This window comes from Sceloporus occidentalis, unplaced genomic scaffold (assembly GCF_023333645.1).
Source record: "Sceloporus occidentalis isolate IW3139 unplaced genomic scaffold, rSceOcc1.0.p SCAF_2, whole genome shotgun sequence".
NCBI lineage: Eukaryota > Metazoa > Chordata > Lepidosauria > Squamata > Phrynosomatidae > Sceloporus > Sceloporus occidentalis.
In genome coordinates, this window is record NW_028316982.1 from 184,167,630 (window position 1) to 184,189,160 (window position 21,531).

The following is a 21,531-nucleotide window of genomic DNA, read 5'->3' on the forward strand; positions in this document are numbered from 1 at the left end:
TGCATAATTTAATTCAGTATACAAATGCAGTACATGACAAACTTATTATGACTATTTGGCACCAATGGACAAACCACTGAGTGCATCTAGCATGCATTCTCTGTTGTTTCTACTGGACTATATATTGCAATTCTTTACTAGAATGTTAACATGCTAGCAAAACATTTCCAGTGCAGTTACAGAGGAATGCAATAAATAAGATTACATTTAAAATCACCAGAGCCTAAAGCTTCTTTCTAGGGAAATAGGCTATCTACAAATAATCCCCATGAATCAAAAGGAAAAGTTCAAAGAGGGCTTTGGTGTGTGGGAGAGACTTGCATAAAAACAACATACAACAGAACTTCTGCTGTCTGTTAGAATGGCCTCAGACTCCCTTGGATATATTTCCTTGCCCAGATTTCACATTATAGTGGTCGAGAATGTTTTCAAAATTCTGGAAATATTGGCTATTCTGTAAATATATTGCAAATCTTAGATCAGAAATTTGTTGTTGTTTAACTTCCCTTCAAGTCGACCTCAATTCATGGTGACCCTGCAAATGAGACATCTCCAAGACCCACTATTCTCAATCACTTTGCTTAAGTCCTGTAGGTTCAAGGCTCATTACTTCCCTGATTGAGTCTACCCACCTGGCATGCAGTCTTCCTCTCTTTTTACTGTCTTCTACCTTTCCCAGAAAGGTTTTCTATTGAGTCATGCCTTCACATGATGCAGCCAAAGTATGACAGCTTCAGTTTCTTCATCTTGGTTTCCAGGGATCGTTCAGGCTTGATCTGTTCTAGGATGGTCTTTCTGGCTGTCCACTCTATCTTCAGCAATCTTCTCCAGCATCACATCTTAAATGAGTTTTCTTCTTATCCGCTTTCTTTACTGTCCAGCTCTCACATCCGTACATGGTGATGGGGAATACGATAGTTTGGATGAATCTGACTTCAGTGCCTAGTTGTATATTTACTCTTTAGAGTGTTGTCTAGTATTTGTTCATAGCTGTCCTTCCCATTCCTAGTCTTCTGATCTCTTGACTTCAGTCTCTGTTCTGATCAGTGTTTGATCCAAAGTATGGGAAATCTTTAACTATTTTGATTTCCACATATGTTAAAATATTGTTTGATTTTACCCCATGCTTGTTTGCATAGTCAAAAGTTCTGTTCTGACTCAGACTAACTTTAATTGATACAGTACATTCACAAAGCTTATAAATTTCCTTTAGAAAGTACTATCAGTCCTCCATATTTATGGATGCTGTATCCATGGATTCAACCATCCACAGCTTGAAAATAGTTTAAAAAAACAACCCAAAAGCAAATCTTGAATTTGCCATTTTATATAAGGGACACCATTTTACTGTCATTATATTTATTGGGACTAGAGCATCCATAGATTTGGGTATCCATGGGGTGTGTATACCCTGGAACTAAACTATAGCAGATACCAAGCACTCACTGTAATAGTTTTAAGGCCCCAGAAATAGTTTGTTGCTATTTTTAATAGCTATTTAGCTATTTTGTAAATATAGGATTAAGGGATGCACCTAGCTGAAACTAACTGATAACTAACAAGATTAAATAAATGTAGCTGAATGAAATAAATCTACAGTGCTATATAAATAAAGTAAGTATAATAATAACCTGCATAGGTCAATATATGCAGATAAGAATATCAATAAATAATATACAGTGGGACACTGTTATCTGCTGAAGTTTGGTTCCAGGATCCCGCATGCATAACAAAATCTGTGGATGCTCAAGTCCCGTTCAATATAATAGCAGAGCAAAATGTTGTCCCTTATACAAAATGGAAAACCAAAGTTTGCTATTTTGAATTTATACTTTAAAAAATATATATTTTCAAGCTGTGGATGCTTGAATCCATGGATAAAAAAAACTGTGGATAAGGAGGCCAGACTGTAGTGTGTTATAGTGTAAGGTTATAAACTACAATGATGACTGATGAGATACATGTGATGGAATTGGTGTGTGTGTTTGTATGCTGTACACATACATGTATGCTGTACATACAAACACTACATGCTGTAGTCGCCACCACTCTTATTTTGGTTACTTAGTCACTGTTGTCAGCTGGATGTTTCTGCTTCACTGCAATAAATACTCAGAAGAGTTAACTGGGCTTGCTCACAGGTGTTATAGGACAGTATCCTTCATTCTTTCTAACCAATTCCTTTAGATACCTTTTTAATACAAGAAAGCTAGGGCACATAATTAAAAATAAATTAAACATGCATGAGAGTTCAGTTAAGATAGTGGACAGCTGATGGATGAGTATCTCACTTCTGTTCAGGTAAAGTAGATAACTTTTTGGGATCTCTTTCAACTCTGTCCTTTCAAAACCTCAGACATAGCAATGTTTATAGTTACAGGATCAAGCTTCAATTATATTTTTCTCCTTCTCTTTTAATAAGTAATAATGCATCTCTGATTTTCTTTAAGCAAAGCAAAATATTGCATATTATCATGTATAAGTCTACAAATTTTAGTCAAAAATCACTCCCAAAAACTGGGCTGATTTATCCATGGATCAATGCAAGTACTGTACCTTAACTCTTTATCAAAACAGGAATCATCCCCTTCTCTCAGCAGAATGGTGAAAAGTGAGAGCTTAGTCCATCCCAGGAGAACCTAAAATCACAGACTGCTCCCTATTCTCTGCTTCTGGCCCTTTTGAATGTCTAGGTGGAATAACAGCAGTGTGTTTTGGAATTGTTTTCCATTGCTCTGTCCTTTACATCATTTTTGTTACATGTTTTGCCTAAGTTTTGCCCTTGACATATACATGGGTTATATAAAAATCTTTAATTTTGTATCCAAAACCTGCCCTTTATAAGGTCACCTTATAGTTGAGTACATATGGCAAACTTTTCTGGAATGATCAGGGAAAAAATCCCAATGATAAAAATCAGACCTTCTGCAAGGTTTTCCCCCCATAAACTAGGTCTTTCTCATAATCAGATGAAATATTAGTAGAATCATCCTGTTCTTGTTTATATGAAAATCAACTCCCATAAAGTTAAGTAGATTTTACTTCATGGTAGATGTGTACACATTCAACAGTCACCTGGGTGCTGATGAACATAAATTTTGTGATCCAGCTAGAAAATGGGTTTCTACCTATATTCATAGCTCCAAGAAGAGATGTGTGTGTGCTACATGTGTAGTTATTTTACCATTATCATATAGCAAACCACCTGCCAGAAACCTGATAGTTACTTTCACCGACTGCAGAGGGATGGGGAAAGCGGTTGCATAGGTTCACAATCCCTTTTTTCCATATAACATCTGCTTTGCGTCTTTCTAGCAAGACAATGAGCAAGAAAAAGAAAAGCTGAATTAGGAACAAGCATTAAGGTTTTTAATCACTGTTCACTAAGACTGGGCAGTGAAATGAACTTTGAATTGTTGTTCCCTCTTTGCTTAAAATGGCAAATACTTCTGAAGTTGAGATAAAGTTCTAAATCACTTTATGATATGGTAAAGATCAATCTTCCTCTTACAATAAAACCTTATCAGGCACATTCAATTCCCACTGAAACACCTACAGCAGCTTTCTACTTCCTAGCCATCTTCTCTAGATTTAATCCAGAATTTAAAACCACAAAGGGCCTTCAAAATGTATTTAGAATAACTGTAACATACAGTACATTCATCAACCATTCAGAAACATTTAGGGACTAATTCCCTATCTTTAGTATAGAAAAGCTGGGCTGGGTGATAAATAATTGGCATTTGATGCCTGATGGGGCATTTTTATTACCCTGGCTGAAACCAAACTGATCCCAACCCCACATACTTCAGGCATAACAAATCAGTAGCGCAGGTGGTTCTTTCCTTGCAGCTACAGCCATTTTGTTTGACTGGGTTTGGTTCTATTTTCATTATAATAGCCTCTGTTTCTAAGATGCTTAATGTATACTCTTGGTTGTGTTTCATAAAATGAGTCTCCAGCTAGTCATTCAGTGTTTAACACCTTTGCTTATTTTTCAATCTACGCAGGTGTCTGACAGCTTGAGAAGCCAGTTGCCCAAAATAGACTAAAATATTGAAGTCTAACTACATAGCAGCACTTTTCTTGGAGCGTGGGGATCATTGGCATCATGAAGATGGAATACCTGGATGCTGTTAATTAGGAGTTGACAAATTGTGGCCCTCCAGATGGTATTGGTCTCTAAGTCCTATCACACCCAGATAAGAAGTCCAGTAATTAGAAATGATGGGAATCTAACACATTTGAAAGACCATGTATGCTCCATCACTGTTTTATACATATTTTCTGAGTTATATGAGGTTCTAGCAACACAGCTCTGAAACCAAGTTTTATTGTACAGATTAGCATTCATCTCCAAAATTATAATCCTATTTTGGTCTTGCGGGGAGTAGAGCTTTTAGTGAAGTGGGTGTATTTTTCTTGGGCTTGGAAAATCCATGGTATCACCAGTTAAAATGGGAGAGGACAACAAAGTGAGCAGTAAAAAGAGACTAAGGTTTATAATCTGGAAATTACTTCAGGGTGGGGAGCACACCATCACTGGGGTGGAGAGCATTATTCTACCAGTGGTATATTATCTCAGAAAAGGAACTTTCCATTGTAACTTCCTCACTCTGCCTGACCAGCTGGACCAGCCTTAGTATAAGAACAAGGAATTTGTGCCTCTATCGCAATATTACTTCTGTTGCTGTTGCTTATAGCAAATCTCTCTTGTTATAAAAAGTACATTTCACATTAGGGAACACTAGATTAGCTCTCAGGCTGAGTCTTGCTCTGATATGAGTAGTACTTCTCAGATGTAAGAAATGTTTACCACATCCAAGACACACATACACATTAACTGTACTCTCATTTCTACAAATTGTGCTCTCATTTCTGAAAGCACTAAACAGAAAAACCACAAGCTAAAGGCTCGCAGTCTTTCAGTTCCAGCTGTGCAAATATCCTTTCCCTCTGTGTATGCATGTGTCATGGATTTTGTAAAATCTACCAAAAATGGAGCTTTTAATTTTGGAAAGGTAGATTGGCTCCATTTGGACCAAAGTAATTCTTAATTTACATCCATGACTCACAGGAAGAAAGTGCTATTCAGGGGTCAACATGTATGCCAAAAAAAATAAAAATTAAAAATTAATTTGGCTGTGAGTGGAATATTTTCATTAATAACACTCAAGGAGGAGACTTGTCCTCAGTCCAAAAGAATGAGGTTACTTACGGAAAGTCCACTGATTCCCAGAAGAGATCAGGGTCCTTAATTCACGGCTGTGATCTTGACAATACAATATGTTAATGTACTTTCATTTGTGCTTCTTAAAAACACATTTGTAAGATGGTGAATTTGTGGGCTGAACACCATAATATAAATAATGTTCAGGTCTCAAGGAATCCTTGTATAAAAATTACTACATTTACAGCTTAATATTCTTAAAATCATGATCTCTTGTGAAATTCCTAGTGTCCTCTAGCAGAACCTTAGAATTCTAGGTAACCCTGGTTGAGAAACCCTGATACTTTCAAGTCATGTGTCCATAGTTCTATATCAGTGATGGCGAACCTATGGCACGGGTGCCAGAGGGGGCACTCAGAGCCCTCTCTTTGGGCACGCACGCTATCACCCCAGTACATAGTTCACCAGTGTTAGTATCCAGAAAGCCAGAGGAATGCGGCACTTTTTAATAAATAAGTTGGTTTGGGGTTGCAGTTTGGGCACTCAGTCTCTAAAAGGTTCACCATCACTGTTCTATATAAATACACAGCTCTTTAAGACAGCACTATTGCTGCAGCCCTTCTAGCTCTTTAGTACCGCTACAGAGTATCTTTCAGCCTATGTAACATATTCTTAGACACAAGCTTGGGGAAGATGGTTATAAAAGGTTAGGATCGTGTTATGCCAGACATATATGTACAGTTATGCCAAGATTAGCGTATAGCAGACTTCTGCTTGTGTTGGTCCATTTTATTTCTGAATGATCACATTCTAAACTGTACATGCATAACATTTTACATATTTTGATCCTCCATATACTGTATTTGTTTTGAAATTCGTACCTCAAATTCAATGTAATCATTTATCTACAAGCAAGTGCTGTCTATGATTGTCAGATCTGTGAAGGAAGACAGAAAATGCTTTTTTCTGAATTGCAAGTTTGCTTTCAAAGTTCTTTTAATGCTGTTTCCTCTACTAAGCTGTTAGTTACAGGTCAATATTCCATATTCGTCCATCAGTGAACTGGTTAAAAAAAAATCTAATGGAACAGCTATGTTAACATGTACAAGTTAGTAATTTACTCAGGGTTACAACTCTTCAAATTTACATCTGATTAGGGTCTATGACTTCAGTACCTTTGAACGTGGTTGATTCAGCCCACTTGCTAAGTCTTTTAACAGGCCCTTAAAGAAAAGCAGAATACAAACTAGAGACAAAAAGACAATTCTGATTCCAAAGGATTTTGCATTTTCTCACTTTAAAAATTATGCAAGCTTTATCTGTAGTTTCTCACAAGCATGCCATTTGTAAGAGTTTTACCTCCTGTGAATAGCAGCAGACACAGGAGGGAGTGAGAATAAATAAATATGGGCAAACTTGACAAAATAATAAGTAACAAATTCCCGTTTCTCCTCAAAAACACTTTCTAGCTGATGTGGTGTCTTTCAGCTGGCAGGGATTTGGACCATGGGAATTCAAACACAGAAATCCCCCAAACAGCATTCTGAAGTGGTACAGTCCTGACAAAACTGTTTGATGTGTACTTGAGTGAATGCTTGAACTAGTTACAGCATATGCGGAAGAAACTTTTGAAAATGGTGAAATATGTGTGAGGGGGGAAGAAGAAGGGACTCTACTTCACACATTTGTAAGATCTCTATTCAAACAGTCTAATAATCAACATGAAAGCATCACAAGGACCTTCAGGTCTGTCAGCCCTACATATTTTTTCATTACATGTGAAAGTATCAGTATGACTGGCCTCACTGTCCCAGCATATATATGCCAAGTGAACATCTAGCGAAAAAAAATAAAGGCATCAGATACTAATTTTAAATTATATAGCTAGTTGTTCAGCCAATGTTTTCATGGTGGCTATCATTCTGCACAGGAGTTTTCTGGCTGGAAGCACAGTGAAAAAAGATGACATACTTTTAGTCTTATTCTTCTAAGAATTTATATTTTCCCTCCTACTTGTTCCCAATTTAAAACTTTGAAAGATTTCTAATTAAAACAGCCATAGTTTGCACCTGGCTGTTTCTTTTCTTTGTTTTTGGAGAAGAATTCTGTTCAATGCATTGATCCCACGTGAATACTAATATGCTATGTCTGCCTTAGAACAACAGTGTGAAACCTAATTGGATGTTTATGTTAGAGAGACACTTTTCTTACATTCAGGAATGCCTTTTTATGTCTTTATTTCAAGGACCTGAGTCTGAGCAGATTCAAATTAATAGACAGGGAGCACGACTTGCAATAATACCTTAGGCATCACCTCTTTAAATGGTCAAATGACATACACAATGTTGAGGTAGAGTAAGGAGAGAGATAGAGTAATTAAGGGGATGACATTTCAGAGACAGGATAGTGAGAAGACATTTTAAAAATAATTTTGTATTTTCCTTGTATTTTACACAATTTATTGCATCAGGCAGCCTGTACTTGGAAGAAACTCCTGTAGGTAACTTGCCACTGCTTTTGTCAGATAAGTCATTGTTCCATAAGCACCACTTGGGGCACTGTCATAGAAGAAGTAACAGATACCCATACCCATGTCTTGCTCCAAGTAGCCATCAGTTGCTCCAAGGGCTCTCTAGAAGAAAAATATGGCAGAGAAATTCAGACAGCTCAAAACAACACAAACTTTAAAAAGTTATGCATGGACAAACACCACAAAGCATTGCCTCACAAAACACATGACCCAATTTTGTCTGCCCTCTTCTAGGAAACAGATCCTGTTTTTTTTTACTGAACATTGCAGTTCTTTACTGATCCAGTTGCAAAGAATTGCAGGAATTGCAGAGGTGTATATCTATTAGAAAATAAGCCATCTCTGTCTTCCATCTCAACAGTGGATTGCAAGCATGGCCACCTGTTCACAGGCAAAGCTTTGGTCTAATGAGTCATCTGGGGTGGCCATCAACAACCATGGGGTTTACACAGTGCTGAAAGAGGAATACCTCCCAGTATTTAGGCTAGTATTTCTTAAGGTTCCTCCGAATCATCTATCTGTTGTTGAGCAAATTGGATGATTACTCAGCATTTTCTGGGCTGCTCTCCCTCAAACCTGCTAGCTCTCGCCTCATACCTACGATCTGTTCAGCTTTGTCTACTGCTTGCCTCCTAGGCTTTGTCTTTGAAATATCACACTAGCGGTTTTCTGCAGGTAAACGGGAGTTAAACTACATTCAAATTTAAAGAAGATTTGTAAATTCAGTTAGTTTTTCACACCGAATTGGTGACCATGATGGTGTCCCTCAGGCTTACCAGTGAATAAAGCTAATACTATTTCTGCGGCAACTATAGAAGCCAACATTATCATGAGAGGAAGGTGTCATATAAAAGGCTACCATAATTAGGCATCTGTCAAGGTCCATTACCAATCTCCAGAGCTTCCTGACTTTCCTCCTGGATATTTACCTGCCTTCTTTAAGGGAATAAGCAGTGAATGCAACAGGAAAACTAGCTCCTGCTCACCTTGCCCTCTCCCTCTGGATGTAGATTGGGCCCAAGCAAATGCGCAGCCAACAGCATCAGCAAGAAGGAGAACATGGGGCTATGCTTGAGGCACTGGGATCCGCTAAGAACATATTTTCCAATGGCCATCTGAAACCTGGAGCCAAACTGTCAAGAATCTTTAGATAACAGAAGAAAAAACTCAACACACACAAACCTGTTCCTGAAGGAAGAGATCATTTGCTATGTGCACAATCCGGTCCACATGAATGATACCCCCAATGCTGTTCACCTCAATTTCTGATAACAGTGTCAGAACCAATATGGCCTCCACTAGCAGTTGTCTGTATTCTGGCTGAGGTACGTGGTTCAGCACAGACTCCACGTGGACAGCAAATTTGATTTCACACGCAGTCATCTGCAAGTATACAGTGGAATTAATGCAAAGGGGAAAGAAAAGAAAAAGAGAAAAGCTTGAGGGCACTCTAAACTCATAATAGCAAACATTTACATATTGTGATGGCCACAAGACCTCTTGTAGTGCAAATTAATACTACATTGTCTCATGAATAGTGGGATACAGGAATAATCTCCAAAAGAAAGATGTTCAAAGACTATAAACTGTTTCCTTCTAAAGTTAGGTATATCTTGATAGTATCCTAGGATTCAGACTGCAGAAATGCCAGCAGCTTATTGGAAAAATCCACCCACCCACAGCACCTTGGAAATGTTTGCTCCAACCAACCAGGATTAGATTGTTAATGGTGTCCCAGATCAATTTTGTCTGCTGCTCTCAGACTGTGGAATGACTTGCCGGAGGAGATGCAACAGCTGAAAATGCTGGCTGCTTCCAAAACAGCATTAAAGACATATCTCTTCTGACAGGCCTACCTAGTCTATTTTAAATCATGACTTTTTAATCATATATCTACTCTATGAGTGTATAACTGTGTGTCTATATGCTATTAATTGTATTTTGTATTTTAATATGTTGTACCCTGCCTCGAGCCTTGAGGAGAGGCAGGAAAGAAATAAAATTTATCACCATCATCATCATTATCATCATTCCACATTCCAAATACACACAGAAGTCTCAGGATGTTCCTGGAACAGTATACTATATGTGTTCAGTTATTACAGTTGCTGAACTCATTTACTTTTAGAAAGGAGAGCATAGCTATCAGATGTTGGAAAAGTTATATTTTTCAGTTACCAGTCCCAGAATCCCCCAGCCAGCACAGCCACTATCCAGTAATTTTTCCAAATTCTGACAGATTCAAATACAACTGCAGTCCTGAAACGAATCATTTTCACATAGAATTCACTGCCACCCTTTCTTCACCTGGTGGTTATAGGTCTAAAGATGTTCAATTTTTTTAATTTTTTTAAATAATTTGTTATAACAATGTAGAATTGTTGTAGTACTATATTATAATACTATAATTTTGTATTGTTATAATTATTGTAATAATACAATATTGTATTATAATATTGACAGTTCTCAAAAGGAGCAGCCACCAAGAAGGCCCTTTCATGTTCTCTTACCACCTGTGACGGTGGCAGGCCGAAGAGAAAGGCCTCCCCTGACGAATTTCAAAACCTGCGTGTATAGTACCCAAATCTAGCCAAGTTATTTTGGCATCTAAAGTAGAAAAATCCATGAACACCCCTCCCCATTCTTGCATAATAAATAAAAAGAAATAACTATCTGTTTAATATCCTTATTATGGCACTCAAAATGTCTTGCCTAAGGCTGGCCCTGGCAGTTCTCCTACCATTAACATAATATTGATATGTGGAGGAAAGAAGGGATACAATGTCTCCAATAAACTTTTAATATTTAAGAAGTCTGAGTTTTCTAGTCTTATGCTTATACAGTGATGGGGTTTATGCAGACATCAGAACAAAACAAAACAAAAAAAAATCCTGGCTAACATGGATATGAGAGATGTTGCTCCAAAAGAACAGTTTCATCACAGCAGCAAGGAAAGTCAAGCAACCTAATTTGTTCTGGCAAAAATGTTCAGATGTCACATGAAATCATTTGGTCTCAGGAAATCTTGTGCTTATTAAATTTGATTCCTGTTAAGCAACAAAATTGGATATTGCCAAGTTCTGACAGACCCGTTAAAAGGATTTGAGTTCTTCTAAATCTCTCAATAGTGAAAAAAATTAAACATCTCCACAAAAATTACATTATGAAGACCAAAAAAAAAAAGGCAGAGCACACTTTGTGCCTGAGAGCTGTTGTTTTTGAGAACCAAATAACAAGACATCATTATCATCATCATCACCACCACAATCACCACTGTAGTAGTAGTAGTGCTAGCAGTATAGGTTGAGCACCCCAATCCAGAATCCCCAAAACCTCCCCAAACAAGTTTTTACCACCAGTCATGCCTTTGATCAAGTCTCTCTCCAGCCTCACTTCTCATACACAATATAAGTAGCAAAGGAACAAGATGTGCAGCTGGAGAAAGACACAAGGTTAGAGAGAGATAAGTGAGCAGGAGCATCACAGCTGTCCCCTCAAAGATGCAAGTGAAAGGCTGGTGGCAAAAACACGTGAGATTGGAAAAAGAGTGAGGGTCTATAAAAATGGCAGAAATCCAAGTACAGTGAGTGCTTGACACAAATCCACACTTCCAGCTATTTCAAAGATCCTCTTATCTCATTCCAACCTGGCAAATATAGTACAGGCACATACTACACTATATGTGCATTACAAAAAAAATTTTTTTTTTAAATTCTAACTCCAAAATGTTCTGGTCCCAAGCATTTCAGGTAAGAGATACTCAACCTGTGCTGTTATTTGTGTTGTAGAAAACAAGTGCACATTCAAGTTCTGATGATGCCAGAGTCTAGAGAGGATTCAGCCTTGAAGCTTACTAGGTGGCCATAGCTGGTCATCCCTCTTAGTGTATACTACTTTATGCAGTTAGTATAAGGGTAAGATGGGTGTTTTCATGTGGGCCAGAACCATGCACAGCAGTAGGAAAACCTCTGGCACTTCAGATGTTTTGGTCTTCATCTGACAGAATCCCCAGAAAACATGGTAAGACAAGGGCCAAGGGTAAAGGTCCACCCCTATATCTGATGTGCAGTATTTTGATCTCTTTGGCACATACAAATGCAATCAAAATGAAAAATAAATATTGCTAGAGGATGAACTTGGAAAAAGCACATTCTTTTCTCAGCATATTAATTTAAGAGTATAATTCTGTCTTTACAATTATTATCATCCTTCTGAAAGTCAGTGCTCAGTAACATTTTGCCCATCCACTTCACACATTATCGTTGTGACATGGTAGCACACGTAGGCTTAAATAAACTGCAAGATCCAATTGGAGTAGACCCATTAAATCAATAGGATTTACAGAAGTGTTGCTTACCATTCAGCAAATGATTCCATAGGTATTTGGAACTAGCAATTGCATTTAGAACCAACTTTCTGGGTCATGCATGAAGTATTTGAGAGTTATAGTTATGTGCACAATTCCATAAATTTAACAAATTGTGGTATTCAGATGTTTGTGTGATGCGGCAGGATATGTGGTATAGTTCTCTCTCATGAGACTATAACATCTCAGAATGCACATCCATAGTATAACCTATACAGATTCTCCAACATCCAAGTGTCTTGAGCCCAATACTAATGAGTAGGGTTGCCACCAGAAAAACAGGCCAGGGCTCCTTTACATTTAATCTCATTATCCATGGATTCTGTATCCACACATTCCACTATCCATGGCTTGAAATATTCCACAAAAAATTAATTCAAAATTAATCCATTAATCCTTGATGTTGCCATTTTACATAGGGGACATCATTTTACTAAATTATTGTATATACTGGGGCTTCAGCATCCACAGATTATGGCATCCATAGATGATCATGGAAACAAACCCCACCAGATACCAAGGGCTCAATGTACTTTCAGCAGGTGGGCTTACATACAGTAGCCTGTCCTCTTTTGCACCTAGCCATCCTACTTGCCAGTCATCAACAAATGATTACTCCAATCTTTATAGTTCTTGTGAGCTTCTCTTGGGGCATTTGTAGTAGGAAAGGGTATCCTCCTTGGAATGCCACCATTAGATGCAAGAAAGAGAAGACACTAAACTCAGAAAGGATGACTTTATCCCAAGATTTTTTTAAATATATATATAAAAAAGGATCTTGTTTAGAAAAGAAAATATTTTCTAAAGAAACCTTAAAACAGCCTCAGGTTCTCGGGTTGTAGAAGCCAATAATCATGTTTCCATTTTCCATATGGACATAATCTGCAATAAACGTGCCTCTAAAATTAGAATGACCTATTAAGCTGTAATTATGAAAACTTGGCCAATGCAAGTTAACATATTCCCTGCCTTTTGCTAATAATACATTTCTCCTCTTTTCACCGCAGTCAGGAAACAGCAGACAATTGGGAACCAATGCCAAATGGCTGTTTGATACCTTGCCACAAAAACTGAACGAACCACTGCCTGCAACAAAGGCTCAGAGTTTAAATACAAAATATAACACACCTGCAGGTAAGAAATGCTGTTCTAAGAACAAACAGACAGCATAACAGTGTACAAAAAAAGCATTACTCTGTTAGGATTTAAAAAGAGAAACATTTACAGGAGTGAAAATTCACATTGTGCTTTGAAGTAAAATTCTTCGTCAGAAATGGTAAAGGTCAGGAATAATTAAACCCTTGGAAACCAGAAGAGGCCTTGCAAGCCCTTCAAATCAATAGATTTCAGATTTGGTAAAATATAAGGCAAGCCTTCTTCAGCTTGCAAAATAGAATAAAATAAACACAACAGCCTGTAAAATGAGCTGAAAAACATACCAAGTTGATTAGAAAAGGGAGTATATTTTTCAAAGGCTGCAAACCTATACATACTTACATAGGAATACCAATTTCAAAGCAAAGCTATGTACAGAGGCTGTAAGATTTATTTTAATCACATCACTTCAATAATTAGCTATTATTTTCTGCCTAAAGAACAGTGCTGTGTGGCTCAGAGGTCTGCATCTTATTTAAGCTAAAATTAGTCCAAATAACAATATTTAACTTTGCATTCAGCACACCTACCATTTTCTCAATAGAAAAAGCTAAACGGAGATTGAATTCTGCACCTCAACAAAGAAAAATTATTCATTTTCTAAATTGAGAGAATGCTCTTTTTGGTAATTGGCTGAAAATGTGTATTCCTGTCCCCTGCTCTCCAGCCATTTGCTTCCAGTATATCTCATGCTCTGTCACTAGATAGAAAGAAGATTCTTCAAACAGAGTGTTAAGGCCTCAAACTAAGCTACAAATAGTTTTTGTGGGTTTTTCGGGCTATGTGGCCATATTCTAGAAGATTTTCTTCCTGACGTTTTGCCAGAATCTGTGGCTGACATCTTCAGAGAATGCTTGCCTGGAAAAAGTTGGGTCTATATATACTGTGTGAGCCTGGGAATACAGGAGTGATTTGCATTGTTCTGTGCTGATGGCCAGCCTCAGGCTGGGAGGCTAATGCAAAAGAGGATTAGTGTCTGCTAATTGGTGATTATTATCTGCTGGGAAAGCCCCTGACTCTGAGTGGTTTCCCATTTGCATTTGCTGAGTCCTCATTTTGCTATTCTTCAGGACTGGTAGCCAAATTTTGTTCACTTTAAAGGTTTCTTCTTTCCAGTTGAAATTATCTAGATGTTTGTGGATTTCAATTGCTTCCCTGTGCATCCTGACATAGTAGTGGTTGGCATGGTCCAGAACTTCAGTGTTTTCAAACAGTATTTTATGCCCAGGATGGTTTGTGGCGTGTTCTGCTATTGCTGATTTTTCTGGCTGGCCCAGTCTGCAGTGCCTCTCGTGTTCCTTGATTCTTGTTTGCACACTGCGTTTGGTGGTCCCTATGTAGACTTGTCTGCAGCTGCATGGTATGCAGTAAACTCCTGCGGCTGTGAGAGGGTCTCCCTGGTCCTTGGCTGAGCAAAGCATTTGCTGGATTTTCTTCGTCAGTTTGTCAACCATTTGAAGGTTGTGCTTCCTCACCACTTTGCCTATTCCGTCTGTGACTCCTTTGATGTATGGTAAAAATACCTTCCCTTTGGGTGGCTGCTCATCTTCACTTCTCTGGGTTTTCCTGGGCCTGGCAGCCCTTCTGATGTCTGAGCTGGAATAACCATTAGCCTGTTGAGCCTGGTCCAGGTGCTTCAGTTCATCTTCCAAGAAGTGGGGTTCACAGATGCATTTTGCCTGGTCTACCAGTGTTTTGATTGTGCTTCTTTTTTGTCCTGGGTGATGGTTGGAGTTCTTGTGCAGGTATCAGTCTGTATGTGTGGGTTTTCGGTTTGGGTCACACAGTATATGTCAGGAAGAAACTCTTCTAAAACATGGCCACATAGCCCGAAAAACCCACAAAAAACTATGGATGCTGGCCATGAAAGCCTTCGACATCACATAAGCTACAAATCTCCTAAACAAAAATCCTACAAGGTTTCTTCAAGCCTTACCTCCCTTGTTGTTGAAGAAGGAAGGACGTAGCCATCTATGGACAGACCATGACACTGCAACAAGAACAGTATTAAAAGTATAGTAAATAAAATTAATTAAAGCAACAAGAAAGTTCAAAAGGTAATTATACGAATCTGAGGGTTGGAGGAGAACTTGTTGGCCTAAGTTAGTTCTCCTTGGAACTGTTTTGTAAAATATGACAGACTGAAAACAAACAAACAAACAAAGTGTAATATTACATTAATACATCTGCTCCCCCAAACATTTACTTGATAGAATTAAGAACAAGAATAGTTGAACAATCGTTCTATGCTTCAGAGGTCTATGCTCCTGAGATCACAGGAAGATGTTAGGTTAAAGTAATGAGTTATGAACATGAAACACTTTTGAAAAAATGAGAAGAACTATCACAGTTAAGAAGCTCTTCTATGGATTCAGAAATGTAAATGCTGTGCTTCTCCTAGTGCAGTGACTCAGAAATAAACCTGTGGCAGTTAAAAGTGCACCAGCTTTCCAATTGCTTCTGTACTCTATTCCAAGTGCTGAAGATGACCGTTTGCTTTTTTATGGGTTCGGCCCAATATATTTGACTACCTTCAGTTGACTCTGAAAGAATATTCTGGTGGAAATCAGAGAAGGGTTGGCTTTGGTGCTCCTGCCTAAAAGAGTTTGCTCTCCTTGCCTCTCTCTTTAAAACTACTTCCTGCCGCAAGAAAAAAAAACCTTTCTTTTCAGGAAGGTTTTTAGTTTCTAAGGGGTGAAGCAACAGCCAGGAAAGCACAGCCCAAGGCCTCTCCATCCACCAGCTGATTGGGTCCGCAGCACTGACAGCTCCAAAAGTAGGCTGTGGCCACTGGCTCCAAGGCCCAACACCAGGATCTGCTCCTATGCAACGCCAGGTCCATAAAGAGCAAGACCCACATCATTTATGATCTTTTGCAGGACAAAAACTGTGACCTGGCGTGCATTACTGAGACCTGGCTTGGGCCTGAGGGCGAGGCAGTGTGGGCCCAGGCCCTCCCAGCCGGGTTCTCAGTTAAGGACCAGATCAGGTTAGGTGGACGGGGTGGTGGTGTTGCCTTGGTCCATAAAAACATCTTCTCCTTAACCAGGATCCCAGTCCGGAAAACAGATCACATCGAGTGTATTTACCTGTCCCTGAGGGCTAGAGACAGTCTGGGGATTCTGTTGGTCTACAGGCCACCCCGTGCGCTAACAGACTCCCTGGCCGAGCTCACACAGCTGGTCTCGGAACTGGTGTTGGAGTCCCCAAGACTTCTTGTCTTGGGAGACCTCAACATCCCTTTCGAGGCCAGTGAAGTTCCAACAGGTGCTGCTCGGGAGTTCATGACTACCATGACAGCCATGGGCCTGTCTCAACTAGTCTCAGGGCCTACGCATTGCGCTGGTAATACCCTTGATGTGATCTTTAGTACGGACATGGAGGTTCCGTGGGTAGAGATCTCAAACATCTCTCCCTTGTCATGGACGGATCATTTCTTGGTTGAGGCTCGAATCAAGGCTTCTACCTCAAGCTCCCCCGGGGGTGGCGGACCCATTAGGATGGTCCACCCTCGAAGGCTGATGGAACCCAAAAGGTTCCAAGAAGCCCTAGAGGGATATGCGACTGGTTCTGACGGCGATTCTGTTGATGCCCTGGCTAATATCTGGGATACCAACCTGTCCAGGGCTATACACAGTGTCGCTCCCAAGCGTCCTTACCGGCCTGCTCCTAATAAACAACCATGATATACGGAAGATCTTAGAGTAAGGAAGCGGGCTGTGCAACGACTAGAGCGTAACTGGCGAAGACATCAGCGTTTATCTGACAGGACACTCCTTCGCTCTCATTTGAAGGCCTATGGAGTGGCAATAGGTGCAGCTAAGAATTCGTTCTATGCTGCACGTATTGCGTCCGCAGAGTCGCGTCCAGCAGAGCTGTTCAGGGTTGTGAGAGAGCTGACTCAGCTCCCTCCCTCCCTGAGCCCTATTCTGGTACCATCTAAAGCCTGCTGTGATGATTTTAATAACTTCTTTGCGGATAAAATCTCTCAGATCAGGGCTGATCTTGACGCCAGTATTTATGCAGGTCCTGTAAGAGAGGCGTTCGAAGCATCCGTGGCCCCAGTTATACTGGATCGCTTTGAGTTTGTTAGTACCGATGAAGTGGACAAGATCCTTCGAAGCGTTAGGAAGACGACGTGCTCTCTTGATCCCTGTCCCTCATGGTTGGCAGCTCAGGGGGGAGATGCGGTGCTGACTATGTTGCACCGCATCATTAATACTTCTCTAAGAGAGGGTCAGTTTCCATCTAAATTGAAAGTGGCAGTGGTTAAACCCTTGCTCAAGAAACCCTCCTTAGACCCCCTGATTCATAACAACTATCGGCCCATCTCGCTGCTACCTTTTTTGGGGAAGGTGATCGAGAGAGCAGTCGCCTTCCAGCTTCAATCGATCTTGGATGACACCGATTTTCTAGACCCATTTCAAACTGGCTTCCGGGCGGGCTATGGAGTTGAGACTGCCATGGTCGCCTTAGTTGATGACCTCCGTCTGAGCATGGACAGGGGAAGCGTGTCCCTGTTAGTGCTCTTGGACATCTCGGCGGCTTTCGATACCATCGACCATGGTATCCTTCTGGAACGCCTGGGGGAGTTGGGTATCGGGGGCACTGCTTTGCAGTGGTTCCGGTCCTACCTCTCGGGTAGATTCCAGATGGTGGAGCTGGGGGATTGTCGCTCCGATAAGAGGGCACTTACATCCGGTGTCCCTCAGGGAGCGATTTTATCCCCTATGCTTTTTAACATCTACATGAAACCGCTGGGAGAGATCATCCGGAGACACGGGGCGCGGTGTTATCAGTATGCTGATGACACCCAAATAATTTTCTCTGTGTCTCCGACTGATGCAGTAACTAAGGATGGCATCTCTCCTCTAGATGCCTGCTTGGCGTCGGTAATGGGCTGGATGAGGGAGAACAAACTCAGTGTGAATCCAGGGAAAACGGAAGTACTGGTGATAGGTCCCTCGGTTCCGGGTGGTGAGATTTGTCAGCCTGTCCTGAATGGGGTCACGCTCCCCTTGAGGGACTCGGTGCGCAGCTTGGGAGTACTCCTTGATTCGTCGCTTCATCTGACATCTCAGGTGGACGCGACGATCAGGAGTGCTTGTTATCAGCTTCGGCTGATACGCCAGCTGCGCCCCTACCTGGGCCGTCGGGACCTTGAAACTGTTGTACATGCTTTGGTAACCTCTCGATTGGATTTCTGCAATGCGCTCTACATAGGGCAACCCTTGTACCAAACCCGGAAGCTTCAATTGGTGCAGAATATGGCAGCCAGACTGGTCGCTGGTAGTTCCAGGACAGACCACATAACACCTATTTTAAAAGATCTCCACTGGCTACCCATTCGCTTCCGAGCTCAATACAAGGTGTTGGTTTTGACCTATAAAGCCCTAAATGGCTTGGGCCCAGGGTACTTGGAGGACCGCCTCTCCCCACACAATCCGCCCCGCACACTCAGAACATCTGGGACCAATTTGTTAGAGGTCCCTAAATCCCATTTGGTGAGGACCTCACAGAGGGCTTTCACTATCGCCGCCCCCTCATTGTGGAATAAGCTCCCTGTAGAGCTCCGTTCCTCTGCATCTTTAGTTTCTTTTAAGAAACAATTAAAAACGCATCTATTCCAGTTGGCTTTTTCACTTTAGGTAATAGTGTTTTTTCTCTGCTCCTTGCCCTCTGTTTTTCGACCCCGGATTAGTGCAATATATTGTCTTTTTCTTGCCCCTAGTGAATTGTGATTTGTATAGATTCCCATTCCTACCCCTAGTAATGATGTTTTTAAACTTTTTATATTGTGATGTTTTACTTGTATTTTATTGTTTCTTGTCTTGTAAGCCGCCTTGATCATGCAATTGGAAAGGCGGGATATAAATAAAAATTATTATTATTATTATTATTATTCCAGCTTCTTTGTGCTCTGGTTTAAAGAACTGGAGCACGGCCATGGCATGGCTGCCGGACATGTTGGAGATGTGTTGTATAAATGGTGTGCCTCCAACATGGCTGGATGCTGCGTCGTTTGGCCCGTGTGTTTTGGGCCCAAGACATATTCATCTTACTTATATACTCTGTCATGAAGTTATTATATGCAACAAAACTACTGTACATACTCATGTATGAGTCTAGAACATTAGGTCAAAAATGACCTAAAAAACCTGAGTCGACTTATCCATGGGTCAAAGTAAGTACTGTATCTTAACTTTTATTTAAAAGGAGTGATCATCCACTGGTGAAAGGCACAAGTACAATCTGTCCTGGAAGCACCAACCCTGTCTATTCTCTTATCCATCCAGCAATAAGAGTGAGCACAATATTGTGGCTGGAATTTTGTAGGCTCTTTGACATTGCTTTGGGTTGCTTCATCGTTTTGATCCTTTGCTATATGCCCTAAGTCTTACAATTGACTTATCCATGAGTCATATCAAAATCCATAATTTTTGCCTCCAAACTTGCCCTCGACTTATACATGAAGTCGACTTATAGTCAAGTATACACAGTATCTGAAGACCAGGTTACTACCAAAGTTGAGGGGATCGCATCGCCCAACAGACCAAAATTTACTTCCTAATTAGAAGAATGTTTCTCCTGGGCTTAAAACAGCAAGGAATGGGCAAAAAATGTAATGAAGTTGCAGTGGGAAGCATTCTGAGGGAAAAGGGAAATCTTTTATTTTTTAAATGGGACAGCTGCAGTGGCAGCCCTAAAACTGGCTTTATCTGTTTCTGTACTGCCTTCACTTGATGTATGCTATCCTTATTAGTATTTGTTTTATTTTATTGCTTTTAGGATTTTCATTCTACTTACATTCATGCTTCATTTTACTTGTTTTCAAGTTAGCCAATATAGACTTTGAATATTTTGCATATGTTTGTGTGTGTGGCGTATGGGAGGTGGAGGGAGGGAGATAAATGTATACCCTGATCTTACTTACAAGAAATTAAATTTAAATTTACTTCCAAAATAATATATTTTTAAAACAATTATTGGCATCCACCAAGCCAGGAATAAAGATACATACCGTGCATATATAAAAACACAGGAAATTGGGCACACTTCCGATCATGCTGCCTTTTAAGAAAGTAAAATCTGTCTATTTTATTTGCCAGTGCTAGGTGGGAAACATACTGTTATTATTTCAGCAGAATTTCTGAACAGTATATTCTTTATTGTGAAGTTTTAAAGTAATTTGTTGGTACTTTCTAACAATGTTGTTTAAATCAAATGGATTATAGTAAGAAATCCATTAGGACAAATCCACAATATTAAATAGCAACAGAGATGAACCTAGATATTCAGAGCACCTTAACACTGTACTAAAAATGGATCTTGAGTCCTTAGCCCATTTACACCTTTAAAGTAAACCTTTAAAGTCAAATCGAAGGACACCTTTAAAGCCAACCTGAAGCATTTTCTGTCTTATATTGCTCTTAATTTACCTTCTGAAGGATCTTCCAGACTTTTGGATAGAAACCCACAGGGACTCTGTTAATGGCACCATCAAGTCGCCTTCTGCGTAGCCACTGCCCTTGCCGATCACCCCAACTGATACAATGTCCACCAGAACCCGTAAGGGATGACGTACTGGTAGGAGAAGATGGACTGCTGCATCTCTGAAAAGAAAGACACGTTTTCTTCCACAAGATGTAAGCAACTCTCAGAAACATTCTTTTTGCACGCCCTGATGTCGTCTCAAAGCCAACGTTACACCACTATGCTGCCCACATGGGGGCAGCTTTTCAGGGTTCCAGTGGCACAGCGTTCAGACGGGGGCGGGGGAAAGGGCATCGGTTTTTCCAGTGCAAAAAGGAGCAACATTTTGCCACTTCTTCTTTCACCTGAAAAAAGCCAGATTGGGGCCACAGCATGTGGTGATCCAGTGATCAAATGGGCGGCCTTTATTTCGGTTACACTGATATCTATAGCCATTCTGTGGATAAAAGCAGCCACATAACTTGAGAATGAAGGAAGGAGCATTTTTTTCATATTATTATACTGTTCAGCAATCCATTCCTTTGTTACTAAGGGACAGGCGAAAGCCTGATGTATTTATATAACTGAAGTATAGGAGGAACTGAACTAGCAGCCAATATTTGGATGAGTCTTTGCAACATGGAGCCTGGTGGCACTTTGGTTAAATGCTGGTACTGCAGCTGTGAGTTTGATCCCAGGCAGGGCTCCAGGGTCTACTCAGCCTTTCATCCTTTCATAGGTCAGTAAAATGAGGACCCAGCTTGTTGGGGGCAACTGGCATCCACACTGTAAACCGCTTAGAGAATGCTAGTTCACTAATGAGTGGTATAGAAATGT

General features: G+C 40.2%; 1 protein-coding gene across 3 annotated transcripts in view; it reads right to left on the minus strand.

The window, feature by feature from the left end:
• Positions 1-3,030: 3,030 nt before the first annotated feature.
• PHKA2 (phosphorylase kinase regulatory subunit alpha 2) overlaps positions 3,031-21,531 on the minus strand; it is a 74,088-nt gene continuing 55,587 nt past the window's right edge. For all 3 annotated transcript variants that reach the window (XM_089511701.1, XM_089511700.1, XM_089511699.1), the window contains 4 exons: positions 20,661-20,834; positions 15,158-15,211; positions 8,883-9,083; positions 3,031-7,802 (listed from right to left, as the gene is read on the minus strand). In XM_089511701.1, the coding sequence (XP_089367827.1) occupies positions 7,629-7,802; positions 8,883-9,083; positions 15,158-15,211; positions 20,661-20,834 (603 nt within the window). In that variant the 3' untranslated portion in view covers positions 3,031-7,628. The remainder of the gene's footprint in view (positions 7,803-8,882; positions 9,084-15,157; positions 15,212-20,660; positions 20,835-21,531) is intronic.